We start from the raw sequence: 22,396 nt of genomic DNA, 5'->3' as shown, positions 1-22,396 counted from the left end.
CAATTTATACTTTATTTGCCCAGCGTTGCTGTTAGTTACTTTAATTTATTTAAAAATAAACGTTCTCAAACATACTGTAATCCATTTCAAGCCCCCCCAAAAAAGCAGGTAAATATATGCAACTTTTTATTTATTTATACAAATCTAAAGGTTTTTTTTTTTACAAAAAATAGGGTCCTTCATTTTATGTGCCTTCTGAAACCCACACGGTGCTTCAATTTTTCATCCTTGGGATTTGTGAAAATAATTTTGTTAGGTTTCGTTTTGAAAAACATAATAATAGTAGATAGGTACTTTTCGGATCATTTAATTGTTCACTTGTTTTGGAAAAAATTGCTTGTCGATTAATTGTCACAATACGAATAAAAATATTCAACATCTTTAACTCACTATAAATATATCGTAAATACGCATCAATCAACTAACACACACGACTAATTTAATTACCATATCGTAAGATATCACAACAGTATCCAGATATTCCTAAAGCACGGGAATGAGGTACTATACTGGGAGGGGATAAGATAAGGATAAGAAACGATAGCCAAATCAAGACAAAATTCAAAGAAAACAAAATAAAGATTTCCATTGGCGATACGCTTTATTTTTCGCTAGAAAATATATCTAGATGTGTATATTTTCGATTCTTTGTACCAACAACTTATCAGCTAGGCATGGTAAAAGTAAACTAAAAATATGTTCTTAAAATGCAACTGAAAGTGTAAATGTTACTGCAAACAAATTAAATTCATAGCAACATCTGGTCGTGTTTCTCCGTTTCGTATCTCTATGTACATCATGCAGATATTAGAATTAAGAAATGCACAAATAATTGGAATGCATAAACAAAGACAATATGAATAAACGCGGCGGAGGAAGACACATTTTAATGCGATTGATGAACAATGAACTAAATATGGCAAAAATAAAATTATTTAAAGTAAGTTCTAGACGTGTAATTAATATTGGAAGAGCTTTGGAAACAAATCGGTGGAAGTAAGTCGAAGCTAACCAAATCGCGTTTGCGTTAACAATTTACTTGTTTTTTGTTTAAGTTTAACATGAAATTAAATGCATTTAATAAATATTGGTGTGCGTGTGTTTAATGTATGTAGGTGTATGTGTGTGTATGCAAAATGGAAGTAAATTTGTTCTTAACAATGATTTTTGTTCGTACTCTGCAATTTGCCGAATACTTATCGTGTGTTTAACATTAGCTGTATGACAGTTATATAAAGTAAATATACATTGTAGATGTATGTTTTTTTTGCTTTTCGCAGTTTTTTGTTTGTTGTATATAGCGTTCACATTTTGTTAGAATTATTTGCTTTTTGTTTGCGTCGCCTCTGGGCAACACGCCTACTTTAGTTAGTTTTTAGAAATTTTCGCTACACCTAAAATAACTGGTATAATGTAGTTAATATTACACTTGTACATACAGAGAAATATATACTCGTGCATCTGCTATTTACATCGTTTCATTTCGCTACTCATTGCGCTGGTACTTAACTTAGGCTAGGCTTTAAAAAATCTTAGCAATTTTTGAGTTTTTAGTAGTTTAGGCTTATAAAGTTATCAGTTTTCAGTGGTTCTCTGCCCTCTTTGCGCTCACACAAAAGTAGAAATGCTCTTTCATATTGGGTGTTTCGTTTGCGTGTATAAATAATGTTAGCACATACAAAAAATAAATAGGCTTATAAGTATTTAGATTTCGCTTTCTTATTTCTTTTTATATTGTTGTTGTTGTTGCTGGCGGTACCGAAAAAATCTGGTGTATAAAAATCTGTTAATTAAAAAACTTAGTCTAGACCTTTACAACGTTAAACTCGTAAAAAAAATTATACAAAAAAACAGAGCCTAGAAATTAGCACATAAAACGCTTTATACAGCAGCATCCTCTGGTTTGGGGGCTTCTCCTTGGTGTTTCCAGGCTGCCATGATGATGCGTATTCCTTCACCTGGTTGTGATGATGGCCCGCGGCAAAGCGAATACGCACAGCCTTGAACGCTAATAAATCGGCGGCGCTGGCTGCGATGACGAGGTGGTGCTGGGTGGTGCAGCCACCACACTCGAGGTCGTTGACGAAGGGCTGGAGGATGAGGCATTGCCGCAGTTATTGTTGTTCAAGTTGTTATTGTGGCGCTGCAATTGGTGGCTCCGGAGGGGCTGAAACTGCGACTGTTGCTGTTGCAGCGGCTGATGTTGCTGCTGCTGCTGCTGCAAGTGCAATCTCTGCTGCTGATGCTGCAAGTTGTGCAGATAGTAGGCGTTCATATTGCTCGTGGCTGGCTGATAAGGATACGCCCGAACATTCTGCATTTGCGGCAGCACTGGCTGCGGCTGGAACTGCTGAAGTTGCAACTGCTGCTGCTGCTGCTGTTGGTGTTGCTGCTGCTGATGATGCTGCTGGTTCAACTGGCCTGCGGCTCGCATCATGTGCCAATAGTTGTCATCGCCAATCGGAGCCTGTCTGCTGCCGTACTTCAGCTGCCGCGTAATGCCCTGCTTGTAGTCCCGATGATCCCGATCGATGGCGTACGCCTTCTCTCTCAGTTTCTCGATCGTTCGCTTGAACTCCGCAAAGGCCTGCGGTGAATGCTTCTGCAGATCGGTGGCCAGCGGCACCAGAGGATTGTGCTGCTGGTGTTGCGTCTGCGGCAGATGCTGATGGTAGTTGAGCGGATCGAGCAGCGACTCCAGCACACTCATGTTGGACATGATCAGCGTGTGGATGCGCTGCAGATCGAGCGGTGGGTCCAGGGCCGTTACCAAATCCATCTGGAAGTAGTCCATCTCCTTTTCCGACACATTCTTGCAGCCAGGGGAGTTCTCATCCGAGCGGCCGCAGCAGCTGTAGGTGCCACTGACAAAGGCCGAGGGATGGAAGTACTGCATCCGGATGGAGTTCATCAGACAGACCTTGTGCAGCAGGTCGAACCACTCGCGCTCCTCCACGCAGTTCGTGGTCTGCACAATCAGCGAACGATCGTTGTGCACAATCTGTGGGAGAAGAGGCGAAAGTAAATCTTAGTTTCATCTTTGTGCAATTAACATAAATTCTGTGCGCGGTGCGATTGCAAAACAATCGCATCGCACCCAAGTGAAATCCGCCGGCTGGCTGAGACAATTCCCACATCTTGGCTGAGATCAAAAAGCAAAAAAAAAAAATATCTCGCACCCACGATGACGATTCATTCTCTTCTGCGTCGGCTGCTGAGTTTTCTAGGTTTTGAAATTTCCCTTTTTTGCTTACCACCACCTCGAATCACAATAACAATGGCGTACGCAAAGCGGGGCACTACTGCCAGCTCATCTGCATAATAATGCTAATTATTTTTAATTGCAGCAACTTGTCATTTGCCACAAAAACCAAAACTGTGTGAGTGATTAGTGAAAGTTTGTCGGGCAACTGAGGTTCGGTTTTCACTATCGCATAAAATGGGCCTGCCGCTGCCACCGATGGTTGGCTGTGCCATCGATTAGCAGCCACTGCTATACGCCCACACAGTCAGATGTCTTGGCCATGAGACGAAGGCAGTGCTGGCGGTTTTTTAGAAGTAGGGATTAGGCTAATTTGAGAAGCTATGAGAACTAAAAGAAAGCTAATTATAGGTAGACCAGAGAGTGATTGTATGACATGGTTTATTTTCTGTAGCTCCTTAAAATCAATTTAAAGAACGAAAGTTTTATTTATAATCTAGCTACCTAATATAAAATACTTCCTACAGAATGATTATTTTATTATATATTGATGAAAATATGAAAAATTGGGCTACAAAACTACCTTATATAAAGTATTTCCTTTTTTCAAGCTGAATAACACCCCCTAATAAAGACTACAACTGTAGCCACGTGCAAAGATTAAAGCTTTGTAAGATCTGTAAGTTTACAGCCGACCAGATGGCTTGTAAAACCAGCCAAGCCATCATCACTGCCCTGGAGGTGTGTGGGCTTCGGCTGCCTATTTATAGAGGTGGCGTGGATCGCGCATTTCCGGCACACTGTTCGTGTGCATTATACATCCCAAGCCCCCAGCCCCCAAACCAATTCAAATCAAAGCACATCGAATGCTCACCTTAAAGCAGTTCTGCATCTTGAAGCTCTTGTCCTTCAGCTGCTCCACGCTGGCGATCTCCTGGAGCGGTATATCACAGATGGGTTGTTTGCCCTTCGACTTGGCGTAGCTGAGCGAGTGGGTGGTGAGGCGGAAGTAGCGCTGCTTGAACTGCCGGCCGAAGCGCTTCCGGGAGGTGGGGTACTTGGTCATCATGCTGCCGGGAAGGAGAGCAAAGAAAGCGGGGTCTTAGCAACTGCCCTTCGAGATCTCGCGCACTCAGTTCGCAGTCTCTGTTCTTGTCCCAGGCGCATATGAACACGCAACCGAAACAAAAACAGAGCTAATTGTTCAAATTACAAACAAATTACAAGCAATTTCTCTTACCCCTCGCTAGACGTTAGTATAGATTTAATGTGTGATGAATAAGTGTGATTTTTGTGTGATGGGATGGTTTCGTGATTGTGTGTGATGTATGTGGGCGTGATGGATTGGTTTTGATTTATTATTTGATATATGTATTTTTTTTTATTTTTTGGTAAAAGCAGCGCGCGAAAAAGAAGAGAAAGACAAAGAAAGTTTCGGTATTAGAATAAAACGAAGCGTAATCAACCAAATTGTCTTGGGTGGGATATGCCAAATCTATAGAATAGGGTATATAGAGGGAGCATTGCACAGTCCACCAATCGATATTCTCTAGAGGCTACAGGGAACAACCTGAATCCTTCAAGTAGATGGCACAACTTACCCCTCTTTAAGTAATACTGGTTCCAGTGGCGCTGCCGCCGCCGCCGGATGAACGCCGCTGCCCGCCTGGCTGGGCGTCGAGATCACCTCCAGGAAGTGCTTAACCGCATCCACATGCTGCTCCGTGCAGAACTTCTTGTACAGCTCGACGGTGAACTCCTCCTTGCATGTCTGCTGCGACGACCGGGAGCTGACAAGGTTACCCAGCGATTGGATCGTCTTGGAGATCAGGGTCAGCGTGCGGCTCGTCTGGGCATCCTGTAAATCACAAAGAAAAAATATTAATTATATTTTGATTACTCAATGGTCATGACTAAGCTAGAGATTAAAATGAAAGAATATTAATTATATTTTAATTTGGTCATGACTAACCCGAGATTAAACTGAATTACTCAAACAATTTTACTTACCAGTCGCTCGGTGGTTAAATCGAAGAGTTTCGGGCCCAGGATGGCCGGAGCAAAGAACCGCAGGAAAATGAAGCCGGACACCACGGAGTAGCGCACCTCTCGATTGCTGGGGAAATGCTTGCCCGCACACTCGCGCAGATCGTGAAAGATCTGGCACAGGACCTTGGGACAGCGATCGGCACTCTTGGTGATCGCCTCGAAAACCCGTTCCACATAGTCCTGCAGGTTGTGCAGATTCGTGTCCACCGCCGAGCGATCCCTAATCTTGCTGGGATCGATCTCACATGGTTTCTTCTCGGCCACGATCTGCGACAAGACGGGACGCAAGGTCTGATGAAGGTAATGCAGCCCAGACAGCCGCATCGCCTCGTCCATCATTTTGGAGACCAATGTGTTGCCCCGAAAGATGGTGGTGGGATCTGTCAGGTTGGAGATCTCGTGGTCCGCCAGCGCCTTGATGATCGGCGCAATGCGCTCCGTGTGCGTGAAGAGTCGCACCAGCGGCTGGGCCACCTCCGTCTTGCCCGAGACCAGCTCGCCCAGGATCGACACAGCCGACACGGTGATTGGTCGCTGATCCACCGACTCCAGGAGCAGGTTCATCAGATCATCGTAGGTGGCCAGAGGGAAGACATGGTCGGCGGTGTAGTTCAGATTCAAGCGCAGTGATCCGATGGTCGAGTCCACGCTTAATCTCGTTCCCGGGGGCGTGGCACATGAGCGGGGTGTGGCGTTTAGCGAGCGGCAACTGTGCGTCATGGAGCGCGGTTGCAGATAATACCAGGCCGATGGAGAAACCGCCTGCTGCTCCTGCTTATTCAGCATCGGCAGCCGCACTTCGCCGAGGAACACTTTATCGGACATCGCTCCATGTGCGTCGTGCCAAATGCTCACCACAATCTCCACCAGATCCGCTCCGCCCAGCGGGTATATAGCATATCCCTTGTTGGCGGACGATTCCAGGGAACCGGTACTCTTGTTACTCGTAGTGGTGTTTGTACTGCCCGCTTCCGCATCAATGTGAAGATCAAAGTACATGGCCTCGTCAAACTCCGGATCTACGGTCTTTTTGCGCTGTTTGGTTCGACGCGTCACCTGCTGTTTGTTGCTGTAGTTGGCGGTGCAGATCACAAAGGGATCGCAGGTGCCCTGCTTCTTGGCCAGGTCCACACAGGCGGGCACCTTGATGGTCACGCCAACGAATCGACCATGTGATTTCCAATTGGCCAGCTGATCTGACGATGTGGATGTGGTATTGATCGTGGGGAAGTGCTGTGTCTGCGATGGTGGATGATGGACGTGACCAAATAGACCGGCGGCTCGGGTCTTCAGGGTCATGGCCGCCGAAGATGAAGCCGCCGCCCGCTGGATGTTGCTCAGTTCGCTGTTCTCCTTGTAATCGTTCAGATGCGCCCGCTGCTGGTGGCTGTGTTGCTGGTGGTGTGACAGGTGCTGGTGGTGCGCCATTGTGTGCTGGCCCAGATCGATGCTCTCCGACAGAGACTGCGTATGTGGGGCTTCGGCAAACGTCACCTCCACATTGGCCATGCCCTGAACCTCTGAGTCCTGATCCACTGGCCGCAGCGAGAACCAATGATCCTTGTGATTGTACATGTGCAGCTCCTCCCGCTTAATTGCTATCTTGCCAATGGGCTTATCCTGCTTCATGTCCCGATCCCACAGGTAGATGGACAGATAGCGGAAGCGACGCGGGATCTTGAACTGGTGCTCCTCGCCGAAGAATGGCGTTAGTGTGCGTTCGATGGTGGGTGTGCGGCATATCTCCTCCTGGTCCAATGCAATTGTGCAGTAGACATCGCGGGTGCCCTGTGTGCTGCAACTTGTGTTGGCCGCATTGCGACTGCTCAGATTCTTTGCCTCGCCTGGAAGTGATTGAAAATAGTGATGAATTAATAGAGAAATAAAGATTTTGGATTAGGTATATATATTTAATATTTATTAAGCTTAACCAGCAAATCCCCTTACTTATTGTTTGCTGTTTTTGAGATTAAGGCCTTCGTTCAAGGTGAAAAGCGTTAGCTTTAGACTAAGTAATTATCATAAGTGGTCTTTGAGTAATATTTGGGTTAATCGTGAAAACAGTTTAAATCTGTTTACTGTTTGCGCCCTGATAAGTTATTGGGAATGGAACTAAAAACCAATTTATCTGTTATTCATGGCTGAGGAAACTTTTAAAATGGAAAACGAATAGTATCATTAAAAAAATGTCTTATAAATGGAGGCCTAATAACATAGTTACTTTCTCCCAACCGGAAGTACTGTTAGAGGCTATCACTTGTCGATTAACGTAAATGAATATAATATTATCCCGCCATTTTGGTATCAGTTAATGTTTGGCCTTGACACCTGCCAACTGCTGTTGTAAAGTCTGTTAAAAAAAAGGCTCAATCGCACTCCATCCATTACACCATATATTCCAGCGGGCTCTTTTGATTTCCGAAAACGGTCAGCGGACGTGACTTCCTGTGCGAGTGCCTCGATACCTCCTCTATATATATTGTATTGTGCACCGATGGATGGCTGGTGGTCGCAATCTAGCAATCTAGCAATCTATTATGGATGCTCCGCCACCTGGGGCCCGGTAAATACAAACTACAAACAACAAGGGGGATTCGCAATGGCTGGCGCTTGGCTAGACTCCGTAAACGTTAACAATAAACGGGGGACCTTGATAAGCGCAAAGGGTGAAGGCGCTGCCCACAAGGCAAGTACTATAAAAGTTGCTCAATGGAAGAAATTAGCGGCAGTCGAGCGGAAATATAATAAGTGCACGCACACTCAAGCAGTTTTGCGTGTGCCGTATCTGTGTCTGTGCCGGCTTTTATATATGTATCTGTGTGGCAAATTTGGATTTGGCCGCTTCTTACAGTCAAACTTCTATGACTAACACTTCGGAATGTGACTTTAAAAAAAAAAATTTTTTTTCATTAAAAAAAATTTTTATTGGAAAGAAAATAATACCCCTTACAGTGTGTTATCATTTCTCTTCCTTTATATATATTTCCATACAATAAAAAAAAGGTAGTTTGTCTACCAGTTACTGTGGTCAACTCAGAAACTTGAAAAGTTAGCAATTTTTTGATGTTTGCCCTATTAATAAACGCTAAGAAAGGATTTCCGTTTCGCTGCCTTATAAAGTTGACAAATTCAGTTTTAAAATCCATGTTTCTACCTCATATAAATAAAGATACAAAACAATCTGTATGTTTTTGACAAATATTGTGGTAATTACAATGAAAATAATTAAGATAAAACATTTTTTGCCTAATGATAACTAAGAACTTTTATAAGGATAGCTAGGTTAGACCCTACTTTTAAATGGGAAGTTATACGTGGTATAAGAAAAGTTAGGAAATGTTTTGGTAATTGTTTTGGAGTTATAAAAGGTACTGCCTAGCGAAGTTTGACTGTAGCTAAAGTTTGTTTTCCATTGAGACCCCAGGACTGCCCCTCCCCGATTTCCGCCCCTGTTGACACAGCTGGGCGGTGGGCTGAGCTATGTGGGCTATGTGTGCTGGAGGTGAGCCATAGCTCCGTTTTTATGTACATTCAGCTATCACCTAGCCACTATCAATGGGGTTATATGTGGTATGTGTGGTGGTGAGCTCGAGTATCTGTGTGTTGGCAAAACAACGGCACTTTTCACAATCACAATCGCATGCTCTCACACACTCTCTCGCTGTGCGTTTGTCGTAGAAACAAGAAAACCGCGATAACAAAGACATTCGTTTTCCTTTTGCTGCGTGTGTGTGAGTGTTGTTTTTTCTTTCATGAATGAAAAACCCCGCAAACAGAAGCACATTTTATATGCAAAGTGAAGTAAAGCAGCAATCGGCAAAAAGCCAGAAAACAAACACACCAAACGTCAAATGACGAAAAACAAGAGTATTTCTCTTTATTTTTTATTGAAGGAGAAAAGCAAAACAGTAAATTTCATTCATAAAATAATAGTGGTAGTATTAATAGGAGAAAGAGGAAGAGAGACGGGGGAAACCCGGCGCAAAAAATGTTGACATTTTTGCGTTTCTGTGACGTTTATAATTCATTTTTGTGTGTTTTTTATGGCTTTGCCTTGTCATTGGCTGGCCCACTGAATGTTTTTATTACTCGTTTCGTTTTCGTTTTTAATACCCTTGCAGAGGGTACTACAATCGTATCCCCAAGTTAAAAAATCATTCGCTTCCTATGCTATATACACGCATATTCAAAATTATTTGGTATGGATTCGTAAATACTTTAAAATGCTAAAGTTTCCACTAAAACACCCAACATTTGCCTAACTTAGTTGCCAAAAGAAAAAACTAAAGGGTAAATAATCTTCGACTTGATAAACATATATAAGTTTTTTTGTCGAATGCCATGCAAAACATTTAGACAATCCAAGATTTATAAATTTAATGACATAATCAACGGAATTTCTATAGAATCGCTTACTCACAGACGGAAGAAAAGAATGAAAGGGCAGCGATAAGGGGGAAATTTCTAAACGACGACTTCCACGGAATCGAACGAGCCCCCATAGAGAATTGCGAAGTTATATTCTATCCATATCGCTTAGATTTGGAATGAATGTGGACATTATTCTGAGCTCCATCGGTCGTAGACCGTCCGATATTCGACCTTCAGATGCATTGGGCAACAGCAACACCAAGCAGTCACAGTGACGGACGATCGGGTGTGCATATATCATCTTACATATGCCAAACACGATAAACGGAACCAGAGCTCGATGAACTGGGAAAATCCAGAAGGTTTATGCATGGATAAAGTCAAGCGGAAGTTGGCTCATCGATTTTATTTTTTATTTTTTTGGGTGGAGGATCATTTTGGAATTTTGCAAAACCATGAGAACGGAAGTGATACGATTTCTTTACATTGCTTAAAAATACTTATGGGAAACCAAACTTACTTCCTGAACTAACTGATAAAATTAAAACGGAAGTTAGGACTTTCTTATGGAAAATTCATGTTTCATTGCTGCCTTTTATTATTTTTTCAAATTTTTGGAATGTTGACGGATACATTTTAAAAGTATTTTAAAGCACCATTGTGGTAATAATTTTTTAATGAGGTTAATTTAAATTTTGCTTGTTATATATTACGTAATAAACACGATAAAATGGGAGGCACGTAAAATTGATGGAATATAAAAATTAGTATCTTTTAATAATTGTTTTTACAAGAATATCAAGACATTTTAATCTTTGCTATTTTATAGGTTTCACATTTAAAATTTCATGACAGATCAATCCATTATCGAACATTGTTTACTCAGACTAATGCGGCTGATCAGGCTGATCTGACAATTAACCAGATCGCTGAAATATACATAAATCCCTATGCAAACAGCAAGAAAAACATGCGGCATGTTTCTTTCAACATTTTCAGGGGTCCCCCAAAAATAGAAACATCCTGCCATGTGGCACATGGCTGTGATGCCACAGCCCCAAAATGAAAATCGAAAACTTCTAAAGCCCCAGCACCGCTGGAAATTGCTTTTCCTCTACAACATTGACATTTGCCTTGGGGTTGCCAGTGGAAAGGGCAAAAAAAAAGGCAAAATTACAACACGATCTCATTTCCACACCCATCATTATTGGGTCGAGACAGGGTCTCATTAAATGCCTGAAATTTCCATGATTTCCTTCGCAGACGGAAAATTAAATTTAAAGACTTTGTAAGTAGATTTCCCTTTGCTTTTCCCCCCCATTTCGCTTTTCTGCACAATATGCAAATTGATTCAGTGCAGCATGAAACGCGCGCGAATTAATGAGGCGATTACTCCGCGAGTGTTGCTGCTGCAAAAAAAAAAACAAGGAAAAATAAAGAAGGAAGCAGACAAGCAGACATCGCTGTAATAAATTCTAAAAAAGCAAATGAAACAAAAACCAGACATTTATGCAAAGGAACGGAAATAGAGATAAATTCTTGGTTATTTTTTTTTTTGTTTCAGCTGCCTTGCCAGCGGAAGGGAGATTTACACAGACAGATCTTTGTCCGTCTGTCTGTCTGGCTGGCTGTTTGTTTAAACGTCAGCTTCCTGCGGCCAAAATGATTGTTTGCACTTTTGGCGGAAAGGTGGGAAAAAAGCCCTTGGCTTCTTCGGATGCATTTCCCTGCACTCGATTCTACAGGCCCTGTGTGTGTACATTATATCCCTTTAAGTGCACTTCCTTTTCCGCTGCCACTTCCTTTGGCCATAAAACCAGAAAGGGCTCTCCTAACGTGTTGTGCAATTAGCCAGGTTGTGGAGGAAAACAGGTTAGTTAACCTCAGATACCCGCTTTTTACTGCAGAGCAGAAAATTGGATTACTTATAAACTGATGCTTTAGGGATTTTTAAATTTACATATAATCTGGAAAATATAAATATTATATTACCAAATCTAAGTATATAATATCTATTTTCCTTATTACTGCATTAAATTGTATTTATTTAGAGAAACACAGAAACCTGAAACCAGTTTCATGCCATCATTCTCCCCCATATATTTCTCGGTACGTGCTGATCGATTTCCGGTCTGATTACGCTTCTCATGATCATCTCACGATCTCCTCCTGTTGTGGCCAACTTTGTTTGGCTTCTGCCCTATACACTTTTATTGGCTTTTCATCAACGTCATCGAACTGGATGTTGTTTATGAACAATTTTCGCAGTACACAAGTGTATTGTATATACCCCATATATTATCCAAGTCCAGATGAGTGATTTCCCTTCGGATTGTCATTCCTCTCACCAGTCGAAAATTGCTTTCTTTGGCTTAAATTTTCGTGTTGCCAATTTACCTTTTTGGCACTATTAACCTTCAATTGCACACATCACTCAATGTGAGCGACGCGAACGCACGACTTCCATTTCAAAAAGGCCAAATTGGGCAGAAGCCTATTAATACAGAAAAAAATAAAAATAAAAAACTACAAACGCCGCTCATTAGAGGCAAGTCAACTGGCGACGACACAAAAACTCGCCTGACTTTGTGCCATAAAAATTTAATAATGATAAATACACTTTGTAAGGCGCCCACACAATTTGGCAGGCGGCTGCGAAGCAACCAAGCCGAATTGGCCTTGGCCAAAAGTGGTTTTCTATGAGGCGATAATGGATTACAAATATGTGTGAGCCAAGGATCAGCGGTTGACAACGTTTTGTGGGAACGAACTACATTATGCAATTAAAGAGAAGGCTGCATTATTGGGAAATCATATACAAAGCCATTAATTAAGTGGATTTCGGTTAAGCTCTTGTTTCTAAAAATTGAAAAACATAATTTTAACAAGATTATTGATTTCCTATATGAAAAACCAAAAGGAACCATCATAATATAACTAGTTATAAAAAACCCCTTAGTATATAGTTTGCTGTACAGTTTTAAAGGCCTTAAATAAACTAAGGATCCGTCTTTGACAACAAGAAATTAAATAGAAGGTTACATTAAAAGAAGTAGCTATAAGGAACACTTAACCCCGTCATTATTCCACGTGGTTATGGTTAACCCCTCCCCAAAACTCCTCAACTCGAGTGGTTTAGGCGCATCTAACGACTCCAAACGATCCCTCGTTTCCCATTAAAAACTTGTCCCCAGCCTTAGACAATTCTTGGCCCCTGACATTTCCGCTGTTGTGTTACCTTTGAGAAACTACCACACAAACCACAATAAACGACACTTGAAACGAGCCAGCGAAGCGCACAAATTGTGGCTCAAAATTAATAACACAGCCCGAAAAAGTGAAATAAAAACAGAATTCATTTTAATTACAAATTACAAGGGACTGACTGATTGTGAGATGGCATCGCTGAGGAGCTCCAAAGAAGCGCCACAATAAAAACAGAGAAGCAGCGTGAAGTTCAAAGCCTTGGGAGGTGGAGAATCCGGACGACAACTGACCGGGGGGTTCCACTGATGCCTCTGACCCCGGCTAAAGTCAACAACATCAAAGTAAATGCGAGGAGGTCAAGCGTTAAGTCATAAAAAGGGCCCCCTAAAAAAGTGGGTGGGGAAAAAGGGGAAATGCGAGTATGTATAACATTATAACATGCTGCTGCTGCCTCATTGTGGAAAGTTAAAGATAAATGTTAATCATCGCAGGCAGAGTCATCAACGTCATCGTTGTCATTGCGATTGTGGTTCCCCGCTTCCCTACTTATACACAGAAAGAAAATACATCCATTCTACTCGATAACATAACTTTTAGTACAAGAAATTATTTGCATTTAATATCAACAATGTATCACTTGAATTGGTTCTATAACATCTTAGAGATTTAAATTGTTCTGGTGTTCCAGAACTTTCCTTTGGAAAATTCAGTTAATGATACCCTAATTTTTAACCAAAAGATAATACTTGGAATATTCACATAATAATATCATTTTAAAAACAATCTCATTTCTTTCTGTACCTGGAAAACCTCAAGAAGGCCGACTTCGACCTGAATAAAAAGTATTTTAGAATGCGCTAATTACTTGAAAACGCTGGTTCCTTGGAAGCGGCAAACAAAGTTGTCAGGGTAAGCCCCTCGCTTGGCCAATATGCCCCCGGCCTTTGGGCTAATTAACATTGTTCCCCGGCCATTTATTTTCAAATGAAAATATTCCACTTTAATTGTGTCTCAAGCTGAACAATATATGTATTAGAAAAATGATTTAAAGACACGATCCGAGGAGAACTAATTGTCAACATCTCTGCCAATGGCTTCCAAAGAGAACGAACCAGCTAGAAAAGTTCCAAGCGATCTTTGGCTCGTTCAATTGCAACCAGTTTTGGCCTGGTCGAGTGGAGAGGGCAGCAAGAGGTGGAAACTTGGCAACAAACTGGAGAACAAGACACAACACCACAACCGGCTTTTAATTAATTACCTTTTTTGGCCAAACTATTTATTGTTGTTACAGAGCTACATAGAAAGAACAAAGTCGAGTCCATGTTAACTAGACATCTCTGTTCTGGGTCTTCAAGTTCAACGAAATCTCGATTGCGTGTGGTCTGAATTGTGAGTAATTCCCCTAGTAAATGTCATTGATATTCAGGGGGAGATCTGAAGTGAGTCATGCACCCACACTGCTATCTCTCTTCTTTTTTTTTTATTACTTATTGTCTCGAAGAAAACGAAATTTAGGTTATGCGCTAAACATTTTAATTAAGTGGAAAAGTATTACGCCAATTTCGGTCGGGCGGAGGTTTCGTGTAGAAATCGCAACGATCAACAAAATGGAAAGCCACCAACAACAATAGCAACAAAAGCGAAACTCCGTGTGTAATTGAAACTGAGCACGATGTGGAAGTATTATTATTAAGCATGCAAAGCATAATGAAGGGGAAATATGAAACTTGAGAGAAGAATGCAGGGAGTATAGTGCTTATAACGCTGTATGGCGGATGGGAACGAAACCAAATGGTCGGGGGTAAAAAGGTGACACAGCTAATGTGTTATAATGATGCGATAATCAATGATGATTATAGGAAATGAATAACTTTCATTCTCCAATGGTCAGAAAACGTGTTTGTATGGTGGACACTAAGATATTTGATGAAATAATATTTATCTCTATTTGGGCTCAAAAGAAAACTTGTAAATTACCTTTTAAAAGGGTTTATTTTTAATGATATCTGTAATTTTGGACCATCTTTCGCAGAATATCCATGGGATAAGAGGGTAAATATCAGCCACAAAGGCGAATGGATGAAATGGAGGTAAGAGGTGACAGCTAATTTGCCATAACGATCCGATAATCGAAGGAAGTGCATAACTTTCGTTCTTCAATCAGCACAGAAACGCGTTTTAATTCATTTTTAACCAATATTGTGCCATCTTCTCCGCAGAACCCAAAAACGTGAAAGGGGTTAAAGGCGAGAGAAGGCAAAGGAAGTGGCGAGAGGAAGAAGGGTAGCGAAGAGAAGACCCCGACAAAGACAGAGGCGCATGCGAAAACAATTGAAGCGTGCAAAAAGCAGCTGGAAGGGGTTAAGACAAAAAAAAAAAGCACGAGATGAAAAGCAACAGAAAAAAGCAAGAGTTTTATGGAAAGAAAAAGAACACAAAACCGCATCACACGAAGGGAAACTCTGGCGATGGGAAACGGAAATCAAAAGCGGCTACAATGTTGTTGCAGCTTTGCATATAATTTACGTTGCGAGCGTAGCAAAAGCTGCTTATGAGTTGCGAGATTGAAATCGTAAGACGGAGGTAAAAATAAATGCGTGTGCAGGTGTGAAATTGAGATCACGGCAACCCCTTTTTTGCCCCGCCTGTGGTTATTCATAATTCTGTTTTACATGCGTTTTTTTTTTCTCAACAGGAAATGTAAAACCACCAAAAACAACCGCAAGTTTTCTTAGTCTCTTGTTCTCTCTCGTTCCAGAATGAAATAGATGGCAGAATAGAGAGAAAGAGAGAGTGTCATTCATTAATTTGACCTTTTGCCAATATATAGTGGGCCATTAATCGATGCTCTTTTTTGCTCTTCTCGCTTGTTGCTTGATAATCATTCATAAAACAGACACCTTCGTATTGAGAAAAGTACACCGAATTCGAAAATTCCATTCATGAAAAAACCCACACATTGTATTGTTGCTGGGATCTCTCCCGCGTGTGTGTGTGTGAGCATGCGCTGGAGCGTCACACACACATGCTTGATTTCCGATTCATTCACAAAAAGGGGCGCATTCAAAACGGTGGGGGGGCGTGTTGGAATTACGGGGGGCAAAATCGCAGGGGGGTGAGGCTGAGCTGAATGCCGTAACATTCAGCCTGGTCATCCATTACTTTTCCAGCAGCAGCAGCAACAACAAATGCAATTGCACTGCTGCACGACGAAAAACGAGAAAAAAAAAACATTGGGGAAAAAGCAAGAGCAACACACACGCACACAGCAACACGCGGGCGAGAGCGAGACAGCATGCTCATACACTTGAACACTAAATGCATTTTCCGTACAAAAACACATTTGTTTGCCTAATTAATAGACTTTCTTTGGTTCCAAAACCCACAAACTATGATTTGCCACTTGATTGCACTGATTATTTAGTGATTTTTTCGCCTTTTGCCCACTTTAAATGTTGTTTTCCACACAGAAGAGACTCCGCGGGGGAAACGGCGACGCTGTCAACATTCCAGCACACTTTGCACTAGGAAAAAGCCACGTTTCGTCGCGAATTTCACACAACATCCATGTCCCGCATGTTCATCTAGGTTTTTGTGATGTTTTCAAGCCATTTCGCACTCGATTTACATACCAATTTTCACTTTTAATTGCTCTTCAATGCGCACTTCGCGTGTATCGGCCATTTTGTTGTTGTTGCTGCTTGGCTCGACGGCGACGAGCGAGTCAATAGTGCCGTCTCGCTCGTCGTACATATAGCGCTTCTTCTTCAGCAGCATTGTGCGCCCGTTTTCATAGCAGGCAGCTTTGCGTCGGCCACTAGCGTTGGAACTTGCAACACGCGATGGGAAATTGTTTTTTTTATTTTCACTGAAATTCGGCGGGGTTTCCTTACACAGTTATTTCCCGTTTTACAGGCTTATAAAAAATGGTTAATAAACTTTGTAATTGATCACTGACTGCAGCGTTGCATTTCCCCTTTTGAGCTGGGATGACGGGAATATGAGTCGCTTTGCCGCTCACGAAATGCACTTTTCCTGTTGCTTCAGTTCGCCTGAATCGGAATTTCGTTGTCACTTTGTCACTACAAACGGTTTATGTCACGCACTAATGGGTGTACTTTGTTTTTAATTCAAAACCATTTGTGTTCTGTCCCGACTCGCACAGACTTGTTTCTCCGAGTTTATCTGCTCTGCGAGTTTTTAGGCGTCCGCGAAACAACCATCCGAATCGAAATCCAACAGTCCAATTGGAACACTAGAAGACGTATGCGCATTAGTAGGACCGCTGTCAGTAAACGTAAGATTCAGCAACGTAAGAGCCACGCAAGGTGTCAGTAAAGTGACCGTTGATGCGTTGCTGGCGATAGGTCTCTGGCAAAATTAGTATGACCTTAGCATGGCACAGCGGGAATATGAAAATATTATTTATAATTTAAGGTTTTAAATTGTTATTAACAAATGTTTTTTGGGCCAAAATGAATTATAACAACTAAACGATCTCAATTTGTTTTATCGGTGTATTATAGTAAGATATCATTTAAGTGAAAAATCCGATAATTTAGTGGTTCCTACTGTTGATTTTGTATCACAGCTCACTCGCACAAGCAATTATAATTATTGTAAATGTTTTTGTTTTAATTTTATGAACTCGGCGCTATATTTTTAATTCATGTCTCGAAAATAAGTATTTTATTTTACTACTTTGAAGTCAAAGCACACTCCGAAAAACGAACTTGTTGCAAACGGGGCCGAAATGAAACTGAATTAAAATTTCCAAGCGGCAAGTGTACGCACCCAAATTTTGTGAATGAAAACGAATACATACACAAATGGTCACCTACACTTGAACAAACACATGTTGCACCGGCGCCACCAACGGCGGAAGCAGCGAACCGAAAACCCAAGATCGCCGGCAGAGAAAGCCATGGGCGTATGCGACATGGGAAGTGCGCTACCATAAATTTAAATTGGAAAAAAAATTTTTTGATTTCAGAATTTGTTATTGTTGAAGGGATATAAAAGGACTTTTTTGATACATAAAAATATTTTACAAAAAAATCTTTGAATTGAAAAAATGGTAGGCATGGTTTTGCAATTTTATTATTTATATAGTGATTATAAGGACCCCTTTTGATTACAATATTAATATTATTACATGTAAAGGTACAGAAATATGATCAGCTATGTGGAATGTTGCATATTCAAGTGAAGGGAACCCAAATGCCCTACTGATCCCAGTGTAGCGCACATTTCGTGGGCGTTCTGGCTCGCAGACAGTCCAGAGGAAGCAGCCAAACTACATACACATGCACATATGTACATTAAAAGTACACAGAAATACAGAAACAAGGCAGAGAAATGTGAAATTCACACGGCATCCGGACAGCAACGCCGGCTACGACTCTCATGTTTATTTTAACGCATATGTTGCTGCTTCTTCTGCTGGAAACCACATGCATCACAACAACATCAGAGTAACAGCAACAACAATCGGGGAGATCAACAAGTGAGACGGTGCATCTTATCACAACTGCCGCCAATAAGTGGAAGTGGTTGGGTCAACATTAGAAATATGTAGTGTGTAGTTCGGGTTGCTCCTGCTCGGTTTCATTGTTTCCGTATGCCCTGCATCTGATCTACGCCCATCTTACTCACTCCAACTGCACTGAGGAAAATTTTAAGAGGTTTATTAAATGTAAATTATGTTCCTTGAAGGTTTTCCTTTTTCATACCTAAAACCTAAAGATTACCTAGATAGAGCAAACAGAAAACATGTTTGTTTCGGATTCCCTTAACAGAAAAAATTTCAAATCGATCTAAAAGTAGTTAGGACAGAATAAAGAGTAACCGAGTTCGAGGTCCCTGATAAATATTTCTTTTTTTTGTATTCATAGTATAAGTATTTCTTTTACTTTTTTTCTGTATGTATGATCTTGAGATCTCTTTTCAAGGTTCCTTTATAGTAAACTAAAATGGACTAATCCCTTAATTTATCTTTCAGTGTATGGTAATATTTGCTAAGAAGGTCCATAATGCTGTTTTCTGTGTAGCGTGCGTAACGACAATTTGAATATGTTGATCATTTCGCTCAACGAAACGTAACCAACGTGGGAAGAAGAGGAGACACGGCTTTTCTTCTATTTTCCTATCCAGCTGTCCACTCAAAACCCTCCCTCTCGCTTTTCTCCTCCTACGATTTTCCGTGCAAGGTGCAGATGTGATAAAAATAGTATTTTGTGGCGGTTTCATTTGTTTGAATGAATTTACGGGTTTCGGGTTTTTCGGCCTGTTTATATACCCCCCCACCCATGGGGTCTGTTTTATTTATGTCCGGAAAAGTGTTTTGGTCGTTTGTCTAGCTTCCGTTATTATTTCGTTATGAATGTAATGGGTATCTTTTGAGCGTATTTTGATCTACGTAATTTATAACATTTATTTTGGTATCAACTTGTTTTCAGCTCAATATTGGGTTCGTAAACTTCGCTGGCTATTTTCGTCGTGGGCAACCTTTTGGAAATGTTTAGCTTTTGTTATCCACCGCATGTTAATGGGAAGTTTACACATAAATACTCATAAAAACTCCTAACGTGGGTTCCCCTAATCGCATTTTGAATACATTTAACCGCTAAGAGGAAAAAGCTGTTAAACAGATTTATGGAAACCTTTAAAGCTCCGATTTTTGATTGAATTTATGGATTTTTAAATTTGTATTAATGATGGCAATTAGTATATCTATCCAAAAAATATATTTATTGTTATTGAAACTGCAATATATGAAGATATTTGAAGTTTTGTAATTCCAAGGCACGTTACTCACATTGTTCACCTAGATAATTTTTAGATCTTATAACTCACCATTTGTAATCCTTATCACAAGTGTCCACCACAAACCAGTATTACTCACAAGTCCTCCGAGTTATATATGTTTTTACAGATTTCGGCTTTATCTGCGGATTAAGTCAAATGGCCGTTTGGTTTTTCGTTTATTGTTCAGAGAGTGTTTACACGCTTATGGTTTTTTGTTGTAGTATACAATAGACACTTAACGATTTCCATGTAATGTAGTCATTTAGTTTAAATGTAATGTAGCAAATTGTTAGGTGTCCTCTTGAGTTGCGATTGCATCATTATTACATAACTTGATTTTTTTTTGGCGCGCTAAACGTAAAGCTTAAAATTTAATCATGTTTGTTGATTGCGTAAACAATGAACCTTAAATGAAATACTTAATAAAAGATCGCATGAAACAATGTGTGTTTTCTTTTGTTTGTGTGGGTGTGTGTGCTTGTGTGTGTTTGAGAGCGTTGGTCGCCTTTGGCAGCTTGATGAGATCAGGATCGCAATCAGGACCTCTTCCTCCCCCAGCTGCTTGTCGCGATGCCAACTCCAGCTCAACGGCAGCCAAATTAGGAAACGATAAACAAACTGCAACGATAGGAAAAACATAAATTAGATATAGGATTTAACAAAATAAAAAACCCACCATTTAAAAAATTTTAATTACTAAATATGTTTAACCAGTAAATATCTGTATCTTTTTGAATTCTAAACTGAGCAAGAATATATCACAAGACATATTTATACTAATATATCTATATCCTTACATGGCGACCAAGAATTTAAAAAGCTGTAAGGCTAAGGACGTATTCATAATTGCGTTACAAACTTCTTTTAAAATTATAGCACTCTTTGAAAGGTTATACAAATATTTAATCTTGTGAGTCACAAACAATTATGACGAATAAGAAGTCACATGCTTTGGAGATTAAATTATTGAGACCACAACTTGGGTTTTAAAAGTTCTCTTTTTTAAATCATTTTTCATTTATATCTGTATTATATATTATGAGTATGAAAGTCACTCAGATTCGTACCGGCTTTTCTCATTACTCATTTACTGCTTTTGTTATTTACATTTTAATTGGTATCTGTGTTTAACCAAATGTTATATATATTCTAAAATTCCTACTCACTTTTTCTCAACTCATCGAACGCAATTTGGACCCGCCTGCGGATGGGTGGTTCCCTTGGCGTCCAGCGTCCGCTCCATCTACTTGTTGTTGATGGACAGCCGCTCAACGCTGGCAAGCAGCTCGTCTGCGGTCTGGGACACGACCTGCTCCTGGTCGTCGCTGGTGCTCAGGTTCTGCAGGCGCTTCTCCAGCGCAGAGAGATCCTCCAGCTCGCGCTGCTGCTTCACCATGTAGCGCAAGATCAGCGTGGTCAACATGCACATGTCCTCCAGGATCTTGGCCGTCTCCGGCGTGGGATGATCGTAGCGATTGCGCAGCAATCTTAGCTTGGCCTCGGCCAACTCCAGCGGTGATTTGTTGCTGCGGTCGTACATATGAACACTGGCGCCGCCCTGCAGCAACACGCCCACCACAATGTTGAAGTTGTTGGAGCTGGCCGAGATCACAGCCAAATGGAGCGGTGTATTCCCCAGCGAGTCGACCACATTCGGATTGGCTCCGTACTTCAGAAGCTGCTGGACAATGGGTATGTAGCCACGGCAGGCGGCCAGATGCAGGGGACTGCGATTGTACTCGTCGGCGGCATTCGGATTGGCCCCACCCTCCAGGATGCGGTTGAGCAGCTCGATGTTGCAGGTGGAGGCGGCTGTGCGCAGTTTGCGGCCATTCGACTGGACGATTATGTTGCTGTAGCTGTAGGAGTGCTTCAGCCGCTGCATCCGTGGGCGCATCTTGAAGCTCTTGCTGCCCGAGGGCAGAGTGCTCGGATGGATCAGGCTGGGCAGATACTCGGCATTGGGGGCATTGGGATTCAGCGGCAGGGGCGGCAGATGCGGCAGGGCGAAATGCTCGCCCCGGTCTCTGCTCAGCTGGAATGATGCATTCGCGCTGGTGTTTGAACTCATGTTCAGGTTAAGGTTCAGGTTGAGGTTGATGTTCATGTGGGGCCACTCGCCGTGCGTATTCGGCGACGAGGTGGGCGTGGGCGGCATCGCCGGCGGCGGCGGCGTTATCATAATACCCTTGGAGGCGCTGGCAGAGGGCATGGCCATCGGCGTCGATCTGGCCAGGACCATGGCCATCGACATGGGCGACGACATCGGCATCGACATCTCCACCTCCTCCTTGGCCTCCACGCCGGAGGTGGAGGAATCGTTGTTGGTGGCCGCAGCCATGTCTCGCTCTTACTCGGATTGTGTCCCCCGTTGGCCGCGATGCAGTGCGTCTGTGGTCCCGGTTCCAGTGCTCAGTCCTGCGGCGAAAAATCTCTTGCCAGGCACGCGCTGCTTATTTTCCTGTCTGTATTGTTTGTTTATTTTTGCTTAGTTCTCGCCCACTTTGGTCACTCTGACATGTTATTGGTGTGACCCTGCCGCCCGCGACTCTTTTTAGCTAGTTCTGGAAAAACTTTAAATTCCATATATTCACTTAGCATTAGTCGTTTTAGCTGGTCTGGCTCACCTGGTTTTGGGCTCCTGAAAAGTTGGGGCCAAGAGGAAAAATTGTTGGCACAACGTCTGTGAAGTCAAAATTATAGAAAATAGAGATTTTTGGGTTAGTGTCTTGGGAGCGTAGAACAGGGTGGAACTGCTTA

At 41.8% G+C, this 22,396-nt stretch overlaps 3 protein-coding genes across 12 annotated transcripts in view; 1 reads left to right on the top strand and 2 right to left on the bottom strand.

Moving 5' to 3' along the window:
• Window positions 1-22,396, top strand: part of LOC108012947 (uncharacterized) — an 84,126-nt gene that overhangs the window by 33,826 nt on the left and 27,904 nt on the right. The gene's annotated exons all lie outside the window — the stretch shown is intronic.
• Window positions 583-17,109, bottom strand: RasGAP1 (Ras GTPase activating protein 1). The gene is made up of 5 exons (XM_017079021.4): window positions 16,462-17,109; window positions 5,213-7,095; window positions 4,804-5,060; window positions 4,077-4,272; window positions 583-3,001 (listed from the first exon to the last, which is right to left on the bottom strand). Exons 1-5 carry the CDS (start codon window positions 16,604-16,606, stop codon window positions 2,009-2,011), a joined length of 3,474 nt encoding a protein of 1,157 aa, XP_016934510.3. The 5' UTR covers window positions 16,607-17,109; the 3' UTR covers window positions 583-2,008.
• LOC108012419 (ankyrin repeat domain-containing protein 54) lies at window positions 19,800-22,155 on the bottom strand. Its single transcript, XM_017077779.4, has 2 exons — window positions 20,803-22,155; window positions 19,800-20,254 (listed from the first exon to the last, which is right to left on the bottom strand). The coding sequence occupies exon 1, from the start codon at window positions 21,975-21,977 to the stop codon at window positions 20,880-20,882; it is 1,098 nt and encodes a 365-aa protein (XP_016933268.2). The 5' UTR covers window positions 21,978-22,155; the 3' UTR covers window positions 19,800-20,254; window positions 20,803-20,879.

Source organism: Drosophila suzukii, chromosome 3 (genome assembly GCF_043229965.1).
Source record: "Drosophila suzukii chromosome 3, CBGP_Dsuzu_IsoJpt1.0, whole genome shotgun sequence".
Taxonomy (NCBI): Eukaryota; Metazoa; Arthropoda; class Insecta; order Diptera; family Drosophilidae; genus Drosophila; species Drosophila suzukii.
Note: the sequence above shows the minus strand (reverse complement) of the source record. Positions and strands in the feature narration are given on the sequence as shown.

What these genes read in the sequence shown, in the direction of transcription:
- RasGAP1 (XM_017079021.4), bottom strand. Translation starts at nt 16,606, where the DNA reads ATGCTGCTGAAGAAGAAGCGCTATATGTACGACGAGCGAGACGGCACT. An exon ending in ATTTAACCACCGAGCGACTG is followed by an intron (nt 5,061 to 5,212) that starts GTAAGTAAAATT and finishes TGTGATTTACAG; the next exon opens with GATGCCCAGACGAGCCGCAC. An exon ending in AGATGCAGAACTGCTTTAAG is followed by an intron (nt 3,002 to 4,076) that starts GTGAGCATTCGA and finishes CTTCTCCCACAG; the next exon opens with ATTGTGCACAACGATCGTTC.
- LOC108012419 (XM_017077779.4), bottom strand. Translation starts at nt 21,977, where the DNA reads ATGGCTGCGGCCACCAACAACGATTCCTCCACCTCCGGCGTGGAGGCC.